This window comes from Alnus glutinosa, chromosome 5 (assembly GCF_958979055.1).
Source record: "Alnus glutinosa chromosome 5, dhAlnGlut1.1, whole genome shotgun sequence".
In the NCBI taxonomy this organism is placed as follows: Eukaryota; Viridiplantae; Streptophyta; class Magnoliopsida; order Fagales; family Betulaceae; genus Alnus; species Alnus glutinosa.
Window position 1 is genome coordinate 418,149 of NC_084890.1, and position 22,300 is coordinate 440,448.

Genomic DNA, 22,300 nt, shown 5'->3' on the forward strand with positions numbered 1-22,300 from the left:
GAAATGCTATAGATATTAATGAATAAGCTTTGCATCATCTGAATAACCATCTTTTAGTAAAAGATTTAGTATCTTTAGTATTTTTCAAATTGTAAAAGTCTAAACCCCCCCCCCCCCCCAAAAAAAAAAAAAAAAAAAGTCACGGAACCATGTCAATTACAATCATATCAGTGAGAAGTAAATCTCTTTGATGAAGGATTGAGCCCCAGATTGTCAATAGAAATCAGACCGGTCCACGTTCATTTGCAGATTTGGACAAGCCTGAAAACCCTTGTGTCACGTGAATACTTGTTATTTTTAGGGCTTTTCTTGTAATTTTTTGGTAAAGACAGAAAAATGGAATTCAATGGATGAAGATTGTATTGAAAAACCGTGGAATTGATACAATGGATAGGATCAATTCGAGATGACCAGTTTCCCATTAACAAGCTAAAGAACTAAGCTGCAAACTAAGCTAACAATTACAACTCAAAGGTTCTGAATATCTATCTCAAGATAGAGTTGGGCTATTTATAGACAAACCCATTGGACAGCCACTGGATTCAGTTACAATTACTAACAAAGCCCAATTTGTTATAACAACCCAACTGGCCATGAGACCTAATTAACGGGATACACCCATTGAAACTCAACCACTTAACAATTGCCACGTAATCCACTTAAAACTTACTTTTCGGCTGAAGTATTCCTCCAAACAAAATGTTTCTTTTTTGCTCGCACCCTCTTTAAATTAAGAGAAATGTTAAAGAGGAGACTCTTATCTTCCTTGTCATTTTCTTTTCTTTAAAAAAATTAATTTTTATTAAAAATTTGTTTTTGATGTGATATCATAGAAAACATTTTAATAAAAATTAATTTTTTTATTATAAAAAAGTGATAAGGAGATGAAAGGAGGATGTTTAGAAGCTCTCCTAAACTAGTCCAGATCAGAGAGAGAGTTTCATATTCACTGCTTCGCATCTTTCTCCAAAGAACCAGACGAAGAAGACGACTCCAAGTAGGGCTGTACGCGGATCTCTCTCACCCGTACTTTTCGTTTTCGGTATGTTAAAGACTGGAGCTTTTTATGAATGTTGATTGCTTTCTTCATTTTATTTGGGCTTTTGGGTATGTGGTTTAGTGAGAATTGTTGTGGAGTTTCTGATGTTTCGGTGTTTGTTTTAATGGTTTTCTCATGGAGTAATCGTAGTGCAACTCCTTTTCTGTTGTTACCTTCGCATGAAATTCGAAAAATGCTTTAATTTTCATGTTAAGAATGAGAGATTTTGAAAGGTATATATTTTTTTTCTTGGAGATGAACCATTTTCTCTTCGAAAGAAGGATGCTCCTATATAACCCGTTCCTTTTCCTTGTATGCTTATAAAAAAATGTTTTATTTTTTTTTTCTTTTATTTACAGCAACGTTGTGGGTCAAAATGTTCTCGTTAGAAAGAGGTACCATTGCCAATTCCCAAATCTAGCTCCAACGGTACATTTCCAGTGCGAGCGAGTAAGCCCTGCGTCTTTTATCAGTTGTAATTTGTGAAATCGAGCTTCTGGGTCTTGCTGAGTTCCGAAATTCACTTCTGGGTCTCTCTTATTTCCACCGAAACCCTCATATTTCTCACCCAAAATCAAAGAATAACACGTAGAAAACCAAAGCAAAGCAAAAGTCAAAGTTGTATGTCAGCATTTCAGCACGCTGACGATGACTGCTAAGCGCCTCGCATTTCTACCACAATTCGGGGACGTTCGCTCAGTCCCATTTCTCTTTAGGCCATTTTCCTCCGGAAACCCGTCTCTTAGAGACGAAGTTGAGATGGTTTTTCGCATAATCAATAGCTTTACCTCTTCGAACAACTTGAAGCAATCGTTGAAATCTAGTGGGGTTTTCCTCTCAAATGATTTGATTGCTAAGGTTCTGAAAAGGGTCAGATTCAGCCATGGAAACCCTTTACATACCTTGGAGTTTTTCAATTACACTGGTTATAGAAAAGGGTTTTATCACACTGCTTTTTCATTGGATACGATGCTTTATATACTTGGTAGGAGCCGGTTGTTTGATAAAATTTGGGAGCTTTTGATTGAAATGCGGCGAAAAGATCAGTCCCTGATATCGCCACGAACTGTTATGATCGTTTTAGGTAGAATTGCTAAGGTTTGTTCGGTTAGGCAGACTGTAGAGTCGTTTAGAAAGTTTAAGAAGCTCGTGCCGGAGTTTGATACTGGTTGTTTTAATGCATTGTTAAAGACTTTGTGTCAAGAGAAGAGTATGGTAGATGTGAGGAATGTTTGTCGTAGTTTGAGGCCTCAGTTTAGGCTGAATTTGCAGACTTCTAATATATTGTTGTCGGGGTGGAAGTCCACGGAGGACGCCAAGGAGTTCTTTGAGGAGATGAGGGAAATGGGTGTGAAACTGGATATTGTTTCATATAATTGTTTGGTTGATGTGTATTGTAAGGGGAGAGAAGTGGACAGGGCATATAAGGTGGTTGAGAAGATGCGAGGTGAGGATATAACACCGGATGTGATCACGCATACTAGTCTTATTGGAGGCCTGGGGTTCATTGGTCAGCCAGATAAGGCTAGAGATGTTTTGATGGAAATGAAGGAATTTGGGTGTTACCCAGATGCTGCTGCATATAATGCTGCTATAAGGAATTTTTGTATTGCAAAGAGGCTTGGTGAAGCTTATAAATTGATGGATGAGTTGGTGAACAAGGGTTTAAATCCAAATGCAACTACGTACAATTTATTCTTCAGGGTTTTCTTCTGGTCGAATGATTTGCCAAGTTCCTGGAATTTGTTCCAGAGGATGATGGATACTGGATGCTTGCCAAATACACAGTCTTGTATGTTCCTAATTAGGTTGTTTAAGAGGCAGGAAAAGATGGAGATGGCTCCACAGTTATGGGATGGCATGGTGGAGAAGGGTTTTGGGTGGTATCTGATGTGTTGTTTGATTTTCTGTGTGATATGGGAAAGTTGGTGGAAGCATAGAAGTGTTTTTTGCAGATGGTAGAGAAGGGGCATTAGCCGAGCCATGATTCTTTTAGAAGGATCAAGGTGCTCATGGAACTTGCGAACAAGCACGATGCCCTAAAGAACTTATCAGAGAAAATGGCCAGTTTTGGGCGTTTGGTCCATGTTCCTAAATGTGTAGATAGCCCAACAGAGACATTAGATATGGACTCTCTTCCAGTAAATCACACTTTTGTGACCAATCGTGGTCCTAGGAGATTCAGAAATTGACTGGTTTACCACCTGTTGGCATATGCTTTCTTGTGTTGAAAGTGAAAGTTTCTCTCTCAGACGAACAGCATCCCAAGGCTGTTGCAGGCACAGCTATAACAATTTCTTGTCTGGAAGAAGTAAACCTGGTTCACTTCATGCTCATCTAGCTTTGGGAGAACTATGAATTAGAAGTGAAAGGAAAACCTTATGTAGCATCACTCAGGGATAGGAAGTTCATTCTATTGTTGGCAGTGGCACACTTCCTCTTAGCTTCTCAGCTTGGAAACGGGGACACTTCACGTAAGGGAATTTCATCTGGAGATCATGGTTGGGGTGTTTGGCTACAACACTCAAATCTGTCAAGGAAGTGCAGCTTTTTGACCTTCAGGGTGAAACCTGATTCAATGGGATGACAAATGATTATTTCCAGGCTTTACTGGCCAGGATCTGGCAGTGCAACTCTTTCGCCAGCCATAATATTTTAGTCTTATGGTGAGATTTAGAGGGAATGTACTATTGAATACAGTTTACGATTTTTTTTTTTTTTTTTTTTGATGAACTAAAAGCTTTATAACCAAACACTTCAAACTATACCCCAGTAAAAACTGGAATCAATGTTACAACAAACCCACCAGGTTGCTAGAAAAGAAGCAAACCAGCAAACTCAAGCTTAAAACAGAGCAACACCAACAAACAAACAAAAACACAACCAGACTTACACAAACCAGAGAAAAACCAAAAAAACAGATCAGCGGCAGTGAACCATTCGACCTGAAAATTTGGCCATCACTCTAGCTCTAACCTCCCACCAAATTCTGGAAATGATTTGCTCTTCAGTTCTAGGGGTTTTACCATGAAGAATGGCATTCCTTTGAAGTCATAAATGATAAACAGCAGCCCCCAAGCATTGTTTCCGAACACAGCTCACCATATTATTGCCCTTCAAAGCTACAACACTCCAAACAACAATCTCATCCCAATCAGATGGATAGTTACTCACCAAACACTCACTCATAAGAGACCTCAAAATCCTTTTACTGAAACTACATTCAAAGAAAGATGGCTTTGACTCTCCATGGAAGCTCTACAAAAAAGACATAAGCTATCACCAACAAGATCCCAACCACACATCTTCTCTCGGGTAGTAATAGCTTTATGGAAAGCTAACCACAGAAAGAAAGCATGCCTGGGAATAGCATAAGCAAACCAAACAATGTTATACCAATCAACCACAGGATATCTAATCCTCAGTTTGTCCCAAGTCTCTGCACTAGAAAACTGACCAGACTTTGAATCCCAAATGGCTTGATCAAGACCTCCCAACTCCACCTCAGGCAAGCGACTTTGGATAGCAACAATAGCATCAGACCTAGCACTAGGTCAATACTAAGATCCATTTTTAATAATTGAATCCAATTTCGGTCCAATACCATGACCAACATCATAAACAATTATCTGCCCATAGACATTAATCAAACACCCAGCCGGATGCCAATTGTCATACCAAAGAAAAATCTTTCGGCCATCACCCACCTTATACCTAATAAATCTTCTAGCAATATCCCTAAGTTTGAGGATTTTTCTCCAGCACAATACGGTTTACGATTTGCTTAGACTATAATCTACAATAGTATGAAGAAAGCTCTACAATACATATGTTCTTTCATCTTGTCTAAGGTAGTGTTGGAATAAAGTATTTCTTTGTGTATTTATCAGATTCTGTAAAACATAAAACTAGTTCTTAATTTGTTATATTCTTTTATGAAATAAATTTACTTATAAAAAGGCTAAAATGTTCGTATAAATGATTTAGACAAACTGAGTTTCAATGGTCTTAAAAAGTGAGTTTTCCTGAATCAAATCTGTAATTTGTTACGCTCCCTACTACTACTATGCTAAAGATTATAACACGCCTACTTATAGTCCTATGCGTTTGAAGTAGAAGCAATTTGCTTAATTTAACCTCCATTCCAAAATGCACCCTATTAAATCTGCCCTAACCATATAATTCATAATTCTCTCCTCTTTTTGTTGTCCTTGCAAACACGAAATTGAAATGCCATATCCAATAAGCTTTGTTTATTTTGATGTAAAATATTTTTTGTAAAAAAAAAAATAATTTATCTAAAAATGTTTTTTGGCGTTTGGCTCGTAAGGAAAAATGGGCGACAACAGAGAGCCGATAACTTCATTCGATGGTCTAGCGACTTCTGGTGGTAGTCTGATGGAGGTTTGACATAGTCTAGAAGCGGTCTGGAGAACTTTGATAATTTTAGAATGAGAAGCTGAAACTCGAAAAATAGTTTATGGTTTTAAAAAACAGAAACCTGTAATACCCCATATTTTAATATATTGAATAAAATATATTAAAATATGATTTAAGACCTAGTAATATGATAAAAGAATATATATGAATATTTATGAAAATAAATGTTCATTTAGAAGCATTTATAGTTTTAATTTGATAAAAACTCAAACGGACTTTAAACTTTGTAATAACAGAAACAGGGTCAATCAAACTCTGTTTTGGTCGATTCAAAAGCCAGAACGCTCGTCTCGAAGTCCTCTAACTACCCTCCGAATTTCATAATTTTTGGACTCCGTTTAATACCCGAAAACATCCGCGAAAAATTACACCTCTGAATTGGACGAAAATTCAATTATGTAATTTGTGGGCTCATTTTACTTATCCATAAACCCAGCCCATGAACCCAGCACCCAGCCGCCCAGTACACGTTGATGATCTAGTTCACATGCACTTTCAATTAGAAATTTATCAAGTTAGAAATGAACTAAGTAGTTCGTTAGGGACGATGAATATTAGCATATAATGATTATCTTATCCCTTTGCAGCGATGACTCATCGACTAGGTGAGATGAATTAACCCCCAGCCGTAGATCAGTTTAGCCCACATGTGTTAAAAGGTGAAAACAATTATTCCTTGGGGATTAAAAGAGTTACGGTGCAGCCCCCTTTCCCAATTAGTTCATTCTCTTCCTTTTCTTGGTTTTGTCTTATATGCCAGAACAAATATCTTACATCAAACTTGTTCTCCAAGTTCAATTTACGGCCCTTGAATTAAATCAAGGTGGGGCAATCTTCACCGTTCAGAATTGTATAAAAGGTGCAGCCCCTCTCCCTTCATCCACGCTCATCTCCTTCTTCTCGTTTTCCATCTCCGTTTCTCATCCTTTCTCTGCAAACTCTCTCATTCCTTCTTCTTTCTTCTCTGTTCTCCTCCTTTCCCGTTCTTCCCTTTACTCTCTCTTGCCGAGAGACACAGGGAGACTGAATGAGAGAGTGAGAGACCGTGAGATGGAGAGAAGAAGCTGAGCAGGAGACCCAGAAAAACCGGGTCTCTCTCTCTCTAGTTTTCATTTCTTTTTCTTTAGTACAATAACTTGTCCAGCAGCAAGAAAGGAAGTTCAGAAGACAGAAGGTAGTCTCTCTCTCTGACTCTCTTTCTCTCCCTTTCTCTTCACTGTCTTTCTCGGGTTTCACCTGCAGTAAAAGAAAATTAATAAGATAAAGAAGAAGAGGAAAGTCTTGAGTCAACTTTGATATAGATAATGGAAAAGAAAAGAAAGAAAAAGAAAAAGGAGACTCTAGGACCCACCTCACTTTCTCTCTCGTAAGTCCTTGTTTTATTACTCACTTTTCTAAAAACAAAGAACAAGTTCTTCTCTCCTTGGGCAATTCGGTGGATACACAAAAAGAGTAGGCAAAAAGCAAAGAAATAAAATAAAGATAATGAGCTCTCTTTTGCCTCTGACTCGGCCAATTCTAGTGTGGATGGTTTGAGATACTTGGTAAGTATCTAATTGAAAGTTTTGATTTGCTTTACATAATTTCTAAATTATTAACTTTGTTTTAATATTTTGGAATGTTACAGTTTTTATTATTTTAAGTTGTGTTTTAACAGGGTATTTTAAGTGGCGCATTTAAGTAATAAATCGCGCCATTGTGATGCCCGAATAAAAAGTAATATTTTACAAAAGTGCTGTTATGCCGCCAAAAATTCTAAAAATATTTTTAGGTATTAGTAACACTAATGCCGTTATTCCACCCAAATTTTATAATAAGATTAAAATAAGGATTATTTATATTGTACCGCTTGGGTACTCTTAAAATATAAAACCAATTAATTATATTAATCGAGTCACTATGTTGATTTGGTACAAAAACAGATAAGCTTTTATAATACCGTTTTACTTAAAAGGATATTGTGGATATTAATTAATAAATGCCGTAATAATGTCCGCATAAAATATGTGGTAATATAATTAACCTATTTTATGCCGTTATAATATCTAAGTGACATTAGAAATTGGGATTAGTGATTTGTAAGTCGAAAGTGATAAAATGTTCAAATAGGTTCTTAGTATTTTATACTAATATATTATCAAATGTATATAACTGTGCAGTCTTTATTCCGTGGATCTCTCTTTGTAGCAGAGAACTGTAAGTATCTCTATACTTACTGAGGACGAAGCTGATGGATTTTTCCATGATATTGTGTTTACTGCTTTATTTATTTGTTTGCGCATGTGATCTTACATGTTTTCTATTTTTAACTAAAATGGTTAATAACAAAGCTGGTATGCAGCGGGGGGGTGATGGCTGCCAGTGGAACCTTTGGCTTCCGTGACACTTAATAAATAAACGGGTTATGACCTTTGGCTCATAGTCTGCTGGGACCTTTGGATTCCAATAACAAACTAATAAATGTGAGAGTTGGCTAATACAGCTGGGGTGTTGATGGTATTGCCAACTGGGACCGTTGGCTCCCGTGACACGCTAATCCGGACCGTTGGTTCCTTCACGAGAGGAGTGCATAAAATTGATAATTAAGCCTTGCATTTAAAACTGTCATATTACTGTTTTATGGTTAGGTATACATTTAATATATGACTGTGATTAGCTACCACGGATTATATATTGCATATATACGTGACTATAAAACCATATTTGCATTATGTGGCATTTATTAGTAAATCAGCATTCATATTATTATGGGAAACAGTGGACTCACTTAGGTTGTTTTGTGTTTTTATTTCTATATATATATATATATACATTGGTGCAGGTTTATAGACAAAGATTAGAACTCGAGTGGTCTTCAAGTTAAAGATATATAGTTTGTATTTTGTTTGTAGTCTTCTGTGTTTATAACATTTTATGTTGACAAGATTGCTAATAATTTCCATGTATTCTCTTGTGTCACTATGGACACCTGTTTCCATGTATTTGTTCTAAGTATTTTCTAATGAATGTCTAGAGGTATTTAATTTAAAAGCTCTGATGTGTTATTTAATCCAAGTCTGTTAGATAAATTATGTTCCGCTACCAATTTATAACTCTAATGTTTTAGTAATGTCACGTGAAAATCGAAAAATTTTCACTTACGTCTTTTTGAAAAAGGCAGGGCGTTACAAAACCATTTTATGAAAATTTTAAATTAAGTTTTCATGGTCAGCCGAAAAAATTATTAGTTTCATTTTTGATCGTACAAATACCAAAAAATAAGAAAAATGATTTCTAAAAAACTTTTTAGGTCAAAACAAAGAGAATTATTTTGGGTTCTTTTTGTTCTTTTCTATTTTATGATTAGCAAAGTTTCCTTCTAAAGTATATATTGACCTTGGAAGCAAAAACTAATCAGATCTTAACACGACAAGTTGATCCGATTTCTTCTCTTAGCCCAATATATATATTCATCTCTTCTTCTTCTTTTTTCGTTTTTTTGTTAATTTGTAATTTTATTACAAAAAACAAAGACAAAAAACAAAATTGAACCATGCTCCTCTCCCTACAGATTTGTACCTTCAAAATAGATATCAAGTGTTGTAATAAGTGTCCAATTAAATTGAAGAAAAAGTTACCGAAAACCAATGGCATGTTCTTTGAATTGAGCCTGAGCTGAATCTTTTTTTTTTCTTTTTCTTTTTCGTGTGAACAATCTCGCGCTGTGTAAATATGTGATTGATTTAATTTTTATATACACATTTTGGTGTAGGAGTAACTTCGGTCGATATTGATTAGGCAAAATAGACCATATGATACTCATGCAAATGTTTAAGAAGATGGGCAAACCGGCATAGCTTTGGTCGTTTCAGAAGGTCCTCTCTTAATACAAATCTAGTGGTTGTAACAATAACAAAAAGGAAGCTCGGTCTGCATGTGATGATGATGTTCTTGATCATGATTATGATAATGAGTACGAATCCAAAAGGAGCAAAGCCACTTGCACTTCGATGGAGGGTCGCGGCAAGTTTGGCTGGACAAACATTTTCCCTCCCTCTAGCGGTACAAGATTCTCAGGGGCGTTCTCCAATCCATTGTATTATCCTGGTCTTACTTCATCAGTTTATTATTGATTACCACCACCACCATTACAACCAAAGTCGACACACGGATATGGGTATGGATACATTCCATTGAGGTCGACACATAAATTCAACCCTATGACCCATTATACTAGTTATTGGGACAATTATCGCCTCTCACTATAACATATTAAGGGTGTGTTTGTTTCGTATAAAAAGTTGAATAAAGTTGAATAATATTCAACTTTTTTCAAAAATAAATCATATTTTATTTAACTTTTTCAAATTTTTTCAAATTTTATCTCACAAAGTCAAACCTCGTAATTCGCGCAGTATATTTGAATAGTATTCGTATTCAACACCCAAACGGACCATAAGATATACTATAATTGGTTGTTCGAATTATAAAAGTAGGTAGGTTTTGTATTTTGAGCTATTCAAGACAAGGTGAAATAGGCCTTACAACCCCCTTTTTGTTGGAATTAAGGGGATCGTTATTCTAAAAAGGCTTTATCATGAATTGCTCACCTTATTAGGGTTACCAACTAAAAGAGGATAAATTAAATAAAAGATGTTGTTTCTCTCCCTTTGTTTGTAAGATTTGGATGATGAGACATTACTCACAAATGATTGGTTTTTTGTTAAATCATTTGTAATTCAGGCATGATGGTTAAGTAAATTTGGTTTAGAGTTTTTCTTTTTATTGATTGTGGTTGACTAATTTGCTTATGATTTTTGTTGGGACACACAAAAACATTTTTAGGTTATTGTGTTTACATTGCTTATATTTACATCCAAGGTTCATAATTTACCAACTATTTACATAAAATAAATGCTAAATGCTAAAGCATTTATTAATACAACTATTTTTTTGATAGCATTTATTTCATGTAGACAGTTATAGCACATTGTGAATTATTAAATATAAAATATTGATAAAATTTAACAATTTTAAAATTTTAAAAGTTTAAAAAATTTGAAGAAATCTTGATCTATGGGGGAGGGGGGGGGGGGGGGCGTCATTTATGTTTTTCCAAAGACCGGGCCTAATGACTGACGCATACACTTACCAAGGCCGAAAAAACAATGCCACTCGTTGTGAACCGTAGGATTACTTTTCGTTGAACCCAGCCGTTGATAAAGGAAAAATGGGATCCAGCTGTAAGGCACAACGCTCACGCTCCTGGGTCGTTGGATTATTTGCTGAAAACATCTTAACCGTTGGTGTGAGGGGAAAGAGGATACTACTGTCATGCACATATGCTTTATTTCTCGGTAAATAGTAATCCATAAAAAATGGTACAACCAGCTTTATTAAAGTTCACAAAAATTCGTGAAAATACGTTCATAATTTTCAAGACAATGAGTAGGTGGGGATTTTTAATGGATTTTAATTTTCAATCTTATTACGAATTCAAATTAAGTACAATCACATTTATGATCTCAGGAATCAGGATCAAAATGTTAGATTTTTATTCTGTATTCTTAAAATAATATTATTAATAAACAAATTAAAAAGCAAAATACCCAAAATTGTTTTTTATATTTGTATTAATTACAACAAAACATTTTATTTAAACAAAAAAATATATATATACCATAAAATACAATAACAAACGTGCTCATATAAACACTTTAGATCAGTTTAATTATTTAGAGTTACTCAAATTATTTTAGGGTTAAATATCTTTTTAGTATTTGAGTATTATAAATTTTATTTATTGGTACTTAAGTTTCAATTCACATCACAGATGGTACCTCAATTTTAGTGTCTTAGTCAAATTTTTCGTCCAAAAACTAATGATTCACCAGAGGTTGACACGTGACACTATATAAAAAAAAAAATTGAAAAAAGAAAAGAAAATAAGGGATGGCCCTTGGCCGGTCTGGGGTGGTTCGTCGACCACCCCTTAACCAAAAAAAAAAACAAAAAAGAGCCAAGATTGGTTTTGGCCCTTGGGGGTGGCCAAACCACCTCCAAGGGCCACGAGGGTGGTTCACCCACCCTCAAAGGCCACACTCTCCAAACTTTTTTTGGACGGAAATGCTATTGGGGGCGGCCGAACCACCATGCCAATGTTGAAGATGAAGATACCTATATATATTGCAAGTGATTTTTTAAAGATTTTATAAAACATATTTAGGAATATTGCTCTTACGTACGTGGCCCTGTGAATTAAATTAGAGAAAAGTTTGTTGATAGATAATGGGAATTAAATTGGAGAAAAGTTTGTTGATAGATAATGGGTAGATATATCTAAAAGAAAAAGAGGAGAAAGAATGTCCAGAGAAATTTCTAGAAAGGGAGAGCTTTTCTGAGAGTTTGTTCATCAGGGGGAGGCTTTATGCCTCCCCTCTCGGGGTTGGTCTTCCCCCTAGTCCTCATGGGCTAGGGTGACTTTTGTTTATCTCAATGGTCTCCAATGGTGGGTATTGTTTTTCGCCCAACCTTTGGGTTGTGGAGCTTTTGGTCCCTCCCGATACTTGATCGGGTTAAGGTTGTTTTCTTTGGTTGGTTTTGTCTTTGTCTTTCTGTTTTGGTTCAAGCAGAAGGATTTTCAGGCTTTGGCTTGTGGGAAATGGCGGATGTTAGTGGGTCTCCAACAGAGTTGTTCTTTGATGCTAGATCTACAAGCCTCGATTGCGTGTTCTTCGATAGGAGCCTTTCTTCAATGGTCACTGGCCTCCTTCGGTCACGGTTGTCACTTAACGAGGCTGTGCGGCTCGTTCTTGCACAGGCGTGGCTTGCACGCGCCAGGGTGCTTCCTCCATGGGCTCGCATGTGAGGGTCACAACTTGTATATCCGGTCTCGGTTTGTGTCGTTCTGGGGCTCATGGAGGTCGTTTGATGCTGGATTAGTTCTCGGAGTAGACATGTGTTCTACAAGCGCTGGGCTCTGGCGACGGTTTTCCCGGAGCTTGAGTTTTCTGTGTTATTCTGTTTGTGTTTGTTCATTCTTGCTATTTGTCTCACGGTCTATCTTTAGTAGCTGCTTCAAATCCAGATCTTTCCGGACTTAGTGGTTAGAGATTTTTAAAGGGTGTGTTTGATAAGTAGTTGTGTTGTGGAATATTTATTTGAATAGTAGTAAGAAGTGATTGATGTGATATAAAATTTGATAATGTTTTATAGAAAAGTGAAAAAGTTTTGTTTTGTAGTGAATTTTTTTATTTGAATAATAATAAAAATAATTGATGTGACATAAAAAGTATAAAAAAATTAGAATATTTTTTATTTGATGGGCAAAAAGACAATTATGAATAATTGGTAATGGCTTGCCAAACAGACCCATCTCTATTCATTAAATTAGTCTACGGGCATTGATGTAGCCTTCGGGCAATGAGTTCACCTTTTATTTCAGTATTTGTATTGGCCTTGTGTAATCCCCTATGCGGTTTCTTTCTCTACAATGAAGGTTTTCGTTGTTGTTAAAAAAAAAAAAAGAAAAAAAAAAAGAAAAAGATAAAGATAAAGATAATGGGTAGATTATTGGAAGGGCATTTGAGTACTTTTAAAGTCCAAGAAGGGCAATTTGGTATAAGTCGTTCACCGTGACCCAACTCCTCTGACAACAAAAACAAGTACACAGAAACATCAGCCTCTCTGAGTCACTGTGGAGTAGGAGAGAGACCAAACAAGCAAGACAACGCCGTTGCCATTGACGAGAGAAACTTGCTCCAGAAACACCAAGTACTAGTATTTTTACACCAGTCACCAGGTACGCATGCAATCAACAAACAAAATTTTACTACTTTTAGTTTCTGGCCGGCTACTTTGTTTTACAGTTGTCTTTTTTTTTTTTTTTTTTTTTAAATTCTCTTTCACAAAAAAAAAAATGGTGGAAGGGTAAACTTGTAAATATGCGTTAATAATTAGGTAAAAGCGTCAATGGGGATGATATATTTACTTTTTATTTAATTAAGCGTATATAGGAATAGAACTCCTATTTAATTCGCATATGTTTAGGAATCCTTCACCAGCCTTGATAGGGATTTGGATTCCTAAGAGAATTGGGTTAAAAAAGCAGGCTTATATATATATATATATACATCGATCAGTTTACTACTTCACAACATAATTCCTACTTCTACTTGTCATCACAAGTTCTTCACAATTTGTGTTGCCGTACGCCGTCGTCGTCGTCGTGTCTGCTGTGATCCGGCCAGCCCCTACAAAGCGCTAGCTGTACGTGGTCGAACACCCGACAATTGCAAGCTTTTGTTAAGAAACAAAGTCCAACTGCCCAACGCGGTACGTACGCTCAAGGTTGCTCTTCCTATCAATTTATTTAATTCCGAATAAAATACCATGTGTTTTCTTTACTCGTGGCCTGTTTCTTAATTGTCTGGTTTTTCAATTTTTCTTTTTATTTTCCAGACATAAAAACTTGAACTATATATTGATAGTTTTTCTTAAAAAAGAAAAAAAGAAAAAAGAAAGAAAAAAAATTGATTTGTGCTAATTAAATTGTGGTACTAGCTAGGACGTTTCTGCTGGCTTGGAGGAGGTTTTCAACCTTAAGATGGAGTACAAAATCGACCGGATATCCGAATTGCCGGACCCTATTCTAGACCACATTCTATCCTTCATTCCCATTAAACAAATACTTCAACTTAGTATTTTGTCCAAGAGATGGCAAAATGTCTGGACTTTGCTCACCATTCCAGAATTTGTGCAATACCAATTTACTAATAATTTGCGCAAGGTTACACCCGAGGAAATCCAGGGAAAGAAACAAGGGTTCAAAAGTTTTGTGGAGAGATATTTACTAGGCCACTATAGGCAAAGACTAAGTATAAACAAGTTTAGGCTTAACATGATGTTGGATGATGAATCAGATTGTGCTCTTCTGAACCGTTGGATTGACTACCTTGTTGAATGCAATGTAAAAGAGTTGAATCTTCACGTATGGATGAATCGAAAGATTTATGAGTTTCCTAAGAATTGCTTTGAGTTGCCTGAGAGGGTTTTCGTAGCAAAATCAATAACTGAGCTGAAATTGTCCGGCTGTTGTAAGTTAAACTCATTTTACAATGATATTAACTTACCCTCTTTGAAAAAGTTGGTTTTGGATTCTTTTGTGGAAAATCAAGTTGTCCAAGCTCTTATTGATGGTTGCCGTAATTTAGAAGAGATGATACTTGAATGTTGTTATGGGTTGAAAAGTATACAGGTCTCAGGTCTTTCTAAACTCATGGCCATTGAGTTGCTACAAAATTCCGAACTTGAGAGTGTTGAGATCGAAGCATCAAATCTCGAATCTTTAGTTTTCAAGCTCACGAGACCATGCCAAATCAACCTAGGCCAGTGCGAAAGTCTAAACAAGTTATTATTATATTCATGCAGCATTACTGACAAATGGTTGCATGACGTTCTTTCTAAACATCCACTCATTGACTGCTTGTACCTACGAGGTTGCAATTTGTTGAAAATGATTAAGATTTCAAGTCATTGCATGAAGAGTTTGGCCTTTATTGATTGCTCTGAGTTGGTTGAAGTTGACATTGTTACTCCTAACTTACATAGGCTCGAGTATGATGGTGATTTTATATCATTTTCGTTGAATACTTCAAGTATATCAGAAGTTAGTCTTGCGTTTAGCGACTATGATTTTTCGGATGTTGAGAAGATTGAATTCCTTGCAAATTTAAGTCATCCGAAATTATTAAATTGGCAAACTTTCACTGCTGAGGTACGTATTCAAGCTTAGTTTATTTGATTATTTTTATTTGTTTCCTGGTCTATGTGACTTTCTACACCAATTATTAGCACATATATTATACATCGCTAACACATGTTTTATTGTTTACTTTGTGAAGAATGTGATTAATATTGCCAAAGAATCAAGAGAAAACCTACCGTCCCCATTATATAGTGTTAAGCAATTGAAGCTGAAAGCATATTCTCTCTCTACAAGACAAATCCAAGAACTTGTGGATACCCTATTGTGGATTTGTCCTCTTCTAGAAATTCTTTTTATAGAATGGCAGTATGAGGAGGCAATTGACAATATATCATTCACATTTACAGAAAAAAAGGAAGACAATATATCATTCAAGGTATTGCATATGTTCATTTCTTATAATTTAAATACTTGCTCTTAATACCCTTTTTTTTTGTATTTGTTAGTTATGCTTCAAACAAAAATGCTAATGTAAAATGTCATTCTCTATTTTTATTTTTAATTTTTAATTTTTTTTTTTTTGTGACTAAATGGTGTCGGCTTTGGTTTAGTAGTTCCTCTCGCCGTTAATGATCTTCTAGAAAATATTTTTGGTATACATATTAATGGTTTGGGAATTTCATTAATACACTCTTAAAATCCATAGGCTTAGAGTACCAGTAAACTTGTTTTCGTACCCAGTGGAGTCCTCCTAACCTTCTTCTTTCTTTACATGTAGGAATAATGTATATTCTTTTTTAGGTGCTAAATGAGATCTCCAATTGGGGTTTCTCCTTGTTAGACGTGGCCATCTTATAAATTTTTACCCAACGAGGAAAGTAGTTTATAGAGAAAATTACGTATACCCTTTCATATTATCATTCTACTGTGGATGTCCTCTCAAATTATTAATTGTGTCAATCTCCTCCCTAACTACTAAAACAATGTCAATGTCCCTCAATTAAAAAAATACCCTTCATAAAATTAAAAAAAAAATTATCAAATTGATTAAAATAAAAAAGACAAAAACAATTATTTTAATATAAAATAAATAGAGTAGAGCTATAAGGCACACGTTGATCACACTATTAACGGATTTTTGTGCCTATGTGGCACAAGGTGTGGTGACATGAAAGTGTTTGAGAAGCTTTTATAATTCTTCTCACCACACAATGTGCCACTTTGCATAAAAAGTCTAACAATAGTGTGATCAAAGTGTGCCTTATAGCACTACTTAAATACCAAAAAAGAATTTTTTTTTTTTTTTTTAATTTCTAAAAACTGAAAAATAAGGATAACTATTTTTTTTTAAAAAAAAAAAAAAACAAAACAAAAATCTAAATTAGAAATAAAAAAGGAAAAGAAATGAAAAACCAACACTATATATATATATATATTTTTTTTTTTTCAATTTGATTGTTAATTTTATTTTTTAAAACAATTAATTTTTTTTTTAATTTTTTTCCATTTTATTTTTTAATATTTAGTTTAGCTTTTTTTTCTTTTTTCTTTCGAAAGTATAAGGATATTTTGTGTGATAAATTTTTATAAGTGTAATTTCGTAACCATGTCGAATTCATCATTTTTAAAGTTCGGTAAATTTTTGGTACAATAATTCTAGTACTCTAGTGATAATTATTTTATACCAGCAGTTGTTATTTGATATTTTTTGGTTCATTTGTGGCACTAGCATTAGATGCTAAAAGTTAACAATGGCGGTATTGCAATATTATTGCATTAACTGAACTTTTCCTAACTAAAATTTATTGTCATTACTATCATGTTTTCACATTTTTAAATTCAATTTCAATAGCTTCTTTCTTCTGGGCTGCCCAAATTAAAGTAAATTGATGCGAACTTTTTGTCATTTTTGATAATGGTCCTAATTGTGTTCTCATATTTCAGTTCTCATACGAAAATCCTATTGACAATTTGGAAGATCCAAGTTGTTGCAAACTTATTCCAATTCTTTGTTGGCGTCATTGCCTAAAGACTATCAAGATTGAAAATTCAAGAGGATCTATAGAAGAAGATACTCTAAAGAAGTATTTTTTCGATAATGCAGAAATATTAGAGAGCTTCCATTATTTGAAAGGATCTGTATCGCTTAAAGTTTAATGAGATCAAGAACCGTAGAAAATGTTCAACTTGTGTGTAACTTTAGTGAATTTTTTTTTTGAATGATGCAACTATATTGATAGATTATCGCTAAAGTTTTAAAGCAGTATTGCTCAATAAAGCAATTTTCAAATTCTTCGATCATTTTACTTCAATGACTGAAATTATAGACTTCGGCTTTTCTAACCATCAGAACCAATGCCAAGTACAGGTTTTTTTTTTTTTTTTTTTGTTAGAGCATTCCTAATTATGCATTTCTCTTTTTTAACTAGAATAACTAAGTAAAGTCATAAAAAAAGCCTTCCATCCCATTATCTATTAAAAATGCAGAGCCCCTCATTAGGGGCAATAGACATTACCCTCCACCACCTACTCATTAAACATTTTGGGCATTTCTCTTTTTTAACCAGAATAACTGAGTATAATTTTTTTTATTTATTGGATTAGAGCATTCTGAATGGATTATGCATATTTCACATTTAACTAAAATAGCTAAGCAAAATAATTAAAAAGCCTTTCATCCCATTATCTACTAAAAATGCAAAAATAAATTTGTCTTAAATTTGTAAATAGTGTAATTTCACATGTGAAGTTATGATCAAATCTAAATCTCAACAGGAATTATGATCAAATCCACTTCACGCCTTATGCGCTTCCTCCTTCTCAGGAAATTCAAATAACAACATAAAAAAATAACAATATCCAAAAATAATTCACAAATAAAATCAAAGCATTCCAAAATAACTTAGTCATTCTCATTCTTTTCATCCATATCAATATGATTTTTTATACCGCTTAAACTTTTTGTCTGTCCTATGTCGTATGGCCCATAGGGGCTTGAAATTCATAGTCTCAATCAGGGCAAATACTAGATTCGTTTCATTTGAAATTAAGACTAATCGTTTTATGGTCATTATTTAATATTGTATTTAACGGTGTAAATTATGCTACATCATTAAATTTTTTTGCATAACATGCCAATATATCAATCACATTAAATTATCTAGATACAACAATATTAAATCTTAACCACTTGCACTTTTTAATTCAGCATTTTAGATTAAAATGCTATAGGAGATTCTCTGAGTGTGGGATTTGCCCAACTCAGCTAGTGCACTGTGGTTAGAAAAGCCATAGTCTATAATTTCAGTCATTGAAGTAAAATGATTGAACAATTTGAAAATACTGCTTTAAAACTTTAGCGATAATCTATCAATATAGTTGCATACCCCAAACATTCCAAAAAATTTCACTAAAGTTACACGCCCAAACATCCCAAACGTGCATTCACAGAATTGTATGAATTGAGATTTTGTTGATAATATCCCTATAATTAATATTACAAAAACTGCTAAAAATACAACTACAAAGTTTTTTTGGTAATCTAATAATTAATGCAACAAAAATTACATGTGCGGATAATGATTTTATTAACCACATACACATGTGTGGATAGCGGTTGGCAGTTGCGGATACTTAATATCTGCATGCATGTACACCCATAATCGATAGCTCCACTGCCATGATCATACTATACTATCCATCCCCTAAAATTATTTAATTTAGAATCGTTTGAACTAACTTGAAATTAAGAACATAATAATTTAGAATCATTTCGGAAAGTGATTTTCTGTCTATTTTCCATCATTTTAGCACCCAATTGGAGAGGATGTGTTGGAGCCGATGGCTGTTATGGCTCATAAATTATGGACTAGGAGGAATCGTGTGATTTTCGGTGGTCAGGTTCTGCCCCCAACATGTTTGGTGAATTGTGCGAAAGAAACTCTCCTTGAGTTTCAGCAAGCTAGCTCTTCTCTGAAGCCTCTTCAAAGTGATGGTACATGAGTGTGACAGAGGTGGGCGTGTCCACCTGTGGGGTGGATTTAAATGAACAGGGACGCAGCTATTGATTCCAATTCTAACACTATGGGGTTGTATAGTGACAAACAAATATGTGTTTGAAAATATTCTATATTTCTTGATGATCAATGCAGTCGGTATTGCAAACTATTTTCGAAGATTACAAACTATTTTTCGGGTATTGCGCACCCATTGGCTTAGGTGCTCTAAAAAACCTACAATACTTATATTGTAATTTTTTAAAGGTCCATATTTAATTGGAAGTGCTTTAAGTATTGTAATTTTTTTATAGCATTAATGCCAAATTTTGTCCAACCTTGACGGATTGCACTTGACTGACGAGGCAAAGTGACTATTTTCCTTATATAATGAATAGGCAAAGTTAGTTATCATTTTATAACTAATAAAATATTAAGAAAAACTAAAACTAAAACATATGATATTCATGTATCCAACTCTCTCTCCCACCCACTTTTCATAATAAAAGTGTGCATAATAATGCATATATAACATGATTATTAAAGACGAATGAAATACCGATGATGCTATTGACATTGAATATATAAAAAAAATAAAAAATAAATAAAAAATCAATGAAACTAGCCTATAAATACTATGTCTCCCTCCTCCATCACTTATACAACCGGCTCCCTTCCTCACTCCTTTATGCAACCAATTAAGTCACTTTCCATTTAGGAAAATGAAAACATTCGTTGTGTTGAGCTTTGTTTTCAGTCAACTCGATTTTTCTCACATATTCCATATTTGCTTTGATTTCTAAAAATCGAGTTGACTAAAACAGAGCTCAACTCTTCCAATTCAGGGTTTGGTTCTCTTTCAATTCATTTCTTCAATGTTATTGTTATTATTATTTTTTATATATATACCTTGTTTAATTTGTAATCATGTGTTTTTTTAGGTCAAATGCGACCTATGCAATAATGTGTTCACTGTCAATTGTTCTTATGAGAAAATTAATAAGAAGGTTTGTTTCTTTAATTTATGTTTCTTTTTTACAATTTATTTTTTACTTATTTATTTAGATTGTATTTTTTGAATTTTAGTGTCAAACTTGACATAACAATCAGAAGTGCAAAATCAAACGTTTAGAAACTACTTTGCGAGGAGAATTTACTGAAGAACATCTTAATCTGGAAAATTCTATGGACATGATGGAAATAGAAAGTTTTGGCGCAGAACCAATAGATTTTGTATTTGGCAATGGCCAGAAAGAAACAGTGGTACAAGCTTTAATTATTTATTTCTCTTTCTTGTAATTAAAAGTTTCAAAATTTTAAAGAATTTACGTATATAATTTATTTTGTTTGGCATGTTTTTCTCATAGTAATGGCAATGTGTTTGAAGATGTTGACCTCTCCCGACCATGGATTCACAACTTCAATGGCCATGCTACCGTTGTCTAAAATCTAATTATAACTTCGTCGCCAAAACATTTTATTTTTATCATGTCCACAAAATTTTCAAGCCTTGAAGAATCGTCAAAAAAAGGAAAAGAAATACCACGGAGTTATCCTTCAAGCTTGATGGCAAGCAATATTTTATTCTTGCATTGCTGATCTATTTGCTAATCAATTGCTGATCTCTTTTGGCAGTGATCATGAGCTCTTAGAGATGAAGTATGATGATCTATGTGTATATAATACATTACAAAGTCAATAAGGAAGCATGTACAGGAAGAGAGAATTGATTTGGTCAGAAAATTCTGTAACTCAGTTGGTATATGTGGTGTGTTTTAAGTTATTCAGAAATATGAGCTTCTAAAGGAAGTCTTTAAAAGATGTAACAAATGTAATTCTAATTGTCACTTTTTCATCATTCAACTAGTCAAATGTCATGGCGGTTTGATGAACATTATTATTGTATGACATAATTTGCTACAAAGTTGAATTTTTGCTAAGATTAATGTTGAGGCCCAACCTTTGTGTGACAGATTGAATCACACTAACGCTACGTTGTTACAATATGGTAGATTTCATACTTAATTCAAAATTATAATCAAAGCTTCCAAACATGAAAATGGTTTGGAAAAGTAACAAGTTGCTTGTAATTAACATTCAACTTGGTTGCTTATTGAGAGATGTATTCAACTCTGGTAGATGCAACTTCAACTGCGAAGAACCACTCAAATGAAACCTCATGGGAAATGCACATGTATAGTTAATTAATTACTTGCGTGGGAAATTCAAAAATAAACAACATGTGCAAGATAAATGATACCCAGAGAATCAAGAGTACGTACACACAATCAAAGTCATCCCATTCATGATCCAAGAGCAATTCTCTATTTCTTGATCGAAGGTACGTAGTAACCCATTCAAGAGAAATAACAACCACCTTCAACCACCAAAACAAGGTTTAAACTTATTTTGGTCAGGATTGCAAAGATAAAGATGTCTGAACTGTAGAGCGACAACTCTGACCTGCAACGGGAGTATGAAAAACAAAACAAGAAGCCAAAAAATGTCATGTCAGAATTACAAATGGAGGAAGATCAAGAACTTTCTAAATATTAAAGTGGATGGGATTTACTACTTTTCATGCACAAACTTTAGGTGTAGGAAACTAGTGTTGACAATTTTTTACACGACCTGCGAACCTGGCATGAACACGACACGGAAAAATAGGGTTTGGATTTAATATAATTGGGTTCGGGTCATAATCAGGTCAACCTGATTATGACCGGGTTAAAATCGTGTTTGGCGGGTCAATCTGCGGGTTGACCCGCTAGACACGATTATCACCCGGTTATATTAAAAAAAATATATATTATTACAGAAACTTCAGGAATCCGAGCAGGTCTTTTCTTCTTTTCACTTTCACTCGTTTCCTTTTCATTTGCACTCCACACCGGCCCTCTGGAAGAGCTTTTTCTCATCTCCGGCAGTTGACTCCTTTGTGTCGTCAAACGAAACGACGCCGTCTACGCTCGGCTCCGGTGCCTTCTTCTTACCCGCTTGGAAGAATCCTTGCTATTGGTCTCGAAAATCGATCGCTTGGTCGCCGTCAACGATCTCGCTGCCGACGAGGCTGGCTTGGATCTGGGCTTGGTGGCGGCCTTCAAGGCCGAGTCTTCCAAGGACTTGGATGCGATGGGCTTC

General features: G+C 34.7%; 1 protein-coding gene, 1 long non-coding RNA gene and 1 pseudogene across 3 annotated transcripts; all 3 read left to right on the plus strand.

Annotated features, from left to right (window-relative positions):
- Positions 1 to 1,040: 1,040 nt before the first annotated feature.
- On the plus strand, positions 1,041 to 4,830 carry LOC133867764 (putative pentatricopeptide repeat-containing protein At1g02420; annotated as a pseudogene).
- A 1,111-nt stretch (positions 4,831 to 5,941) lies between these two features.
- LOC133867765 (uncharacterized) lies at positions 5,942 to 8,489 on the plus strand. Its single transcript, XR_009900170.1, has 3 exons — positions 5,942 to 6,653; positions 7,639 to 7,675; positions 8,301 to 8,489. It is a non-coding gene; the product is annotated as an uncharacterized LOC133867765 (long non-coding RNA).
- A 4,530-nt stretch (positions 8,490 to 13,019) lies between these two features.
- LOC133869809 (F-box/LRR-repeat protein 13-like) lies at positions 13,020 to 17,421 on the plus strand. 2 transcript variants are annotated; one of them, XM_062306882.1, is made up of 5 exons: positions 13,020 to 13,259; positions 13,646 to 13,792; positions 14,021 to 15,233; positions 15,361 to 15,600; positions 17,109 to 17,421. In XM_062306882.1, exons 3-5 carry the CDS (start codon positions 14,064 to 14,066, stop codon positions 17,319 to 17,321), a joined length of 1,623 nt encoding a protein of 540 aa, XP_062162866.1. In that variant the 5' UTR covers positions 13,020 to 13,259; positions 13,646 to 13,792; positions 14,021 to 14,063; the 3' UTR covers positions 17,322 to 17,421. The 2 variants fall into 2 exon arrangements, with proteins under 2 accessions (XP_062162866.1, XP_062162868.1); XM_062306884.1 differs by having other exon boundaries at positions 14,025 to 15,233.
- Positions 17,422 to 22,300: the final 4,879 nt, after the last annotated feature.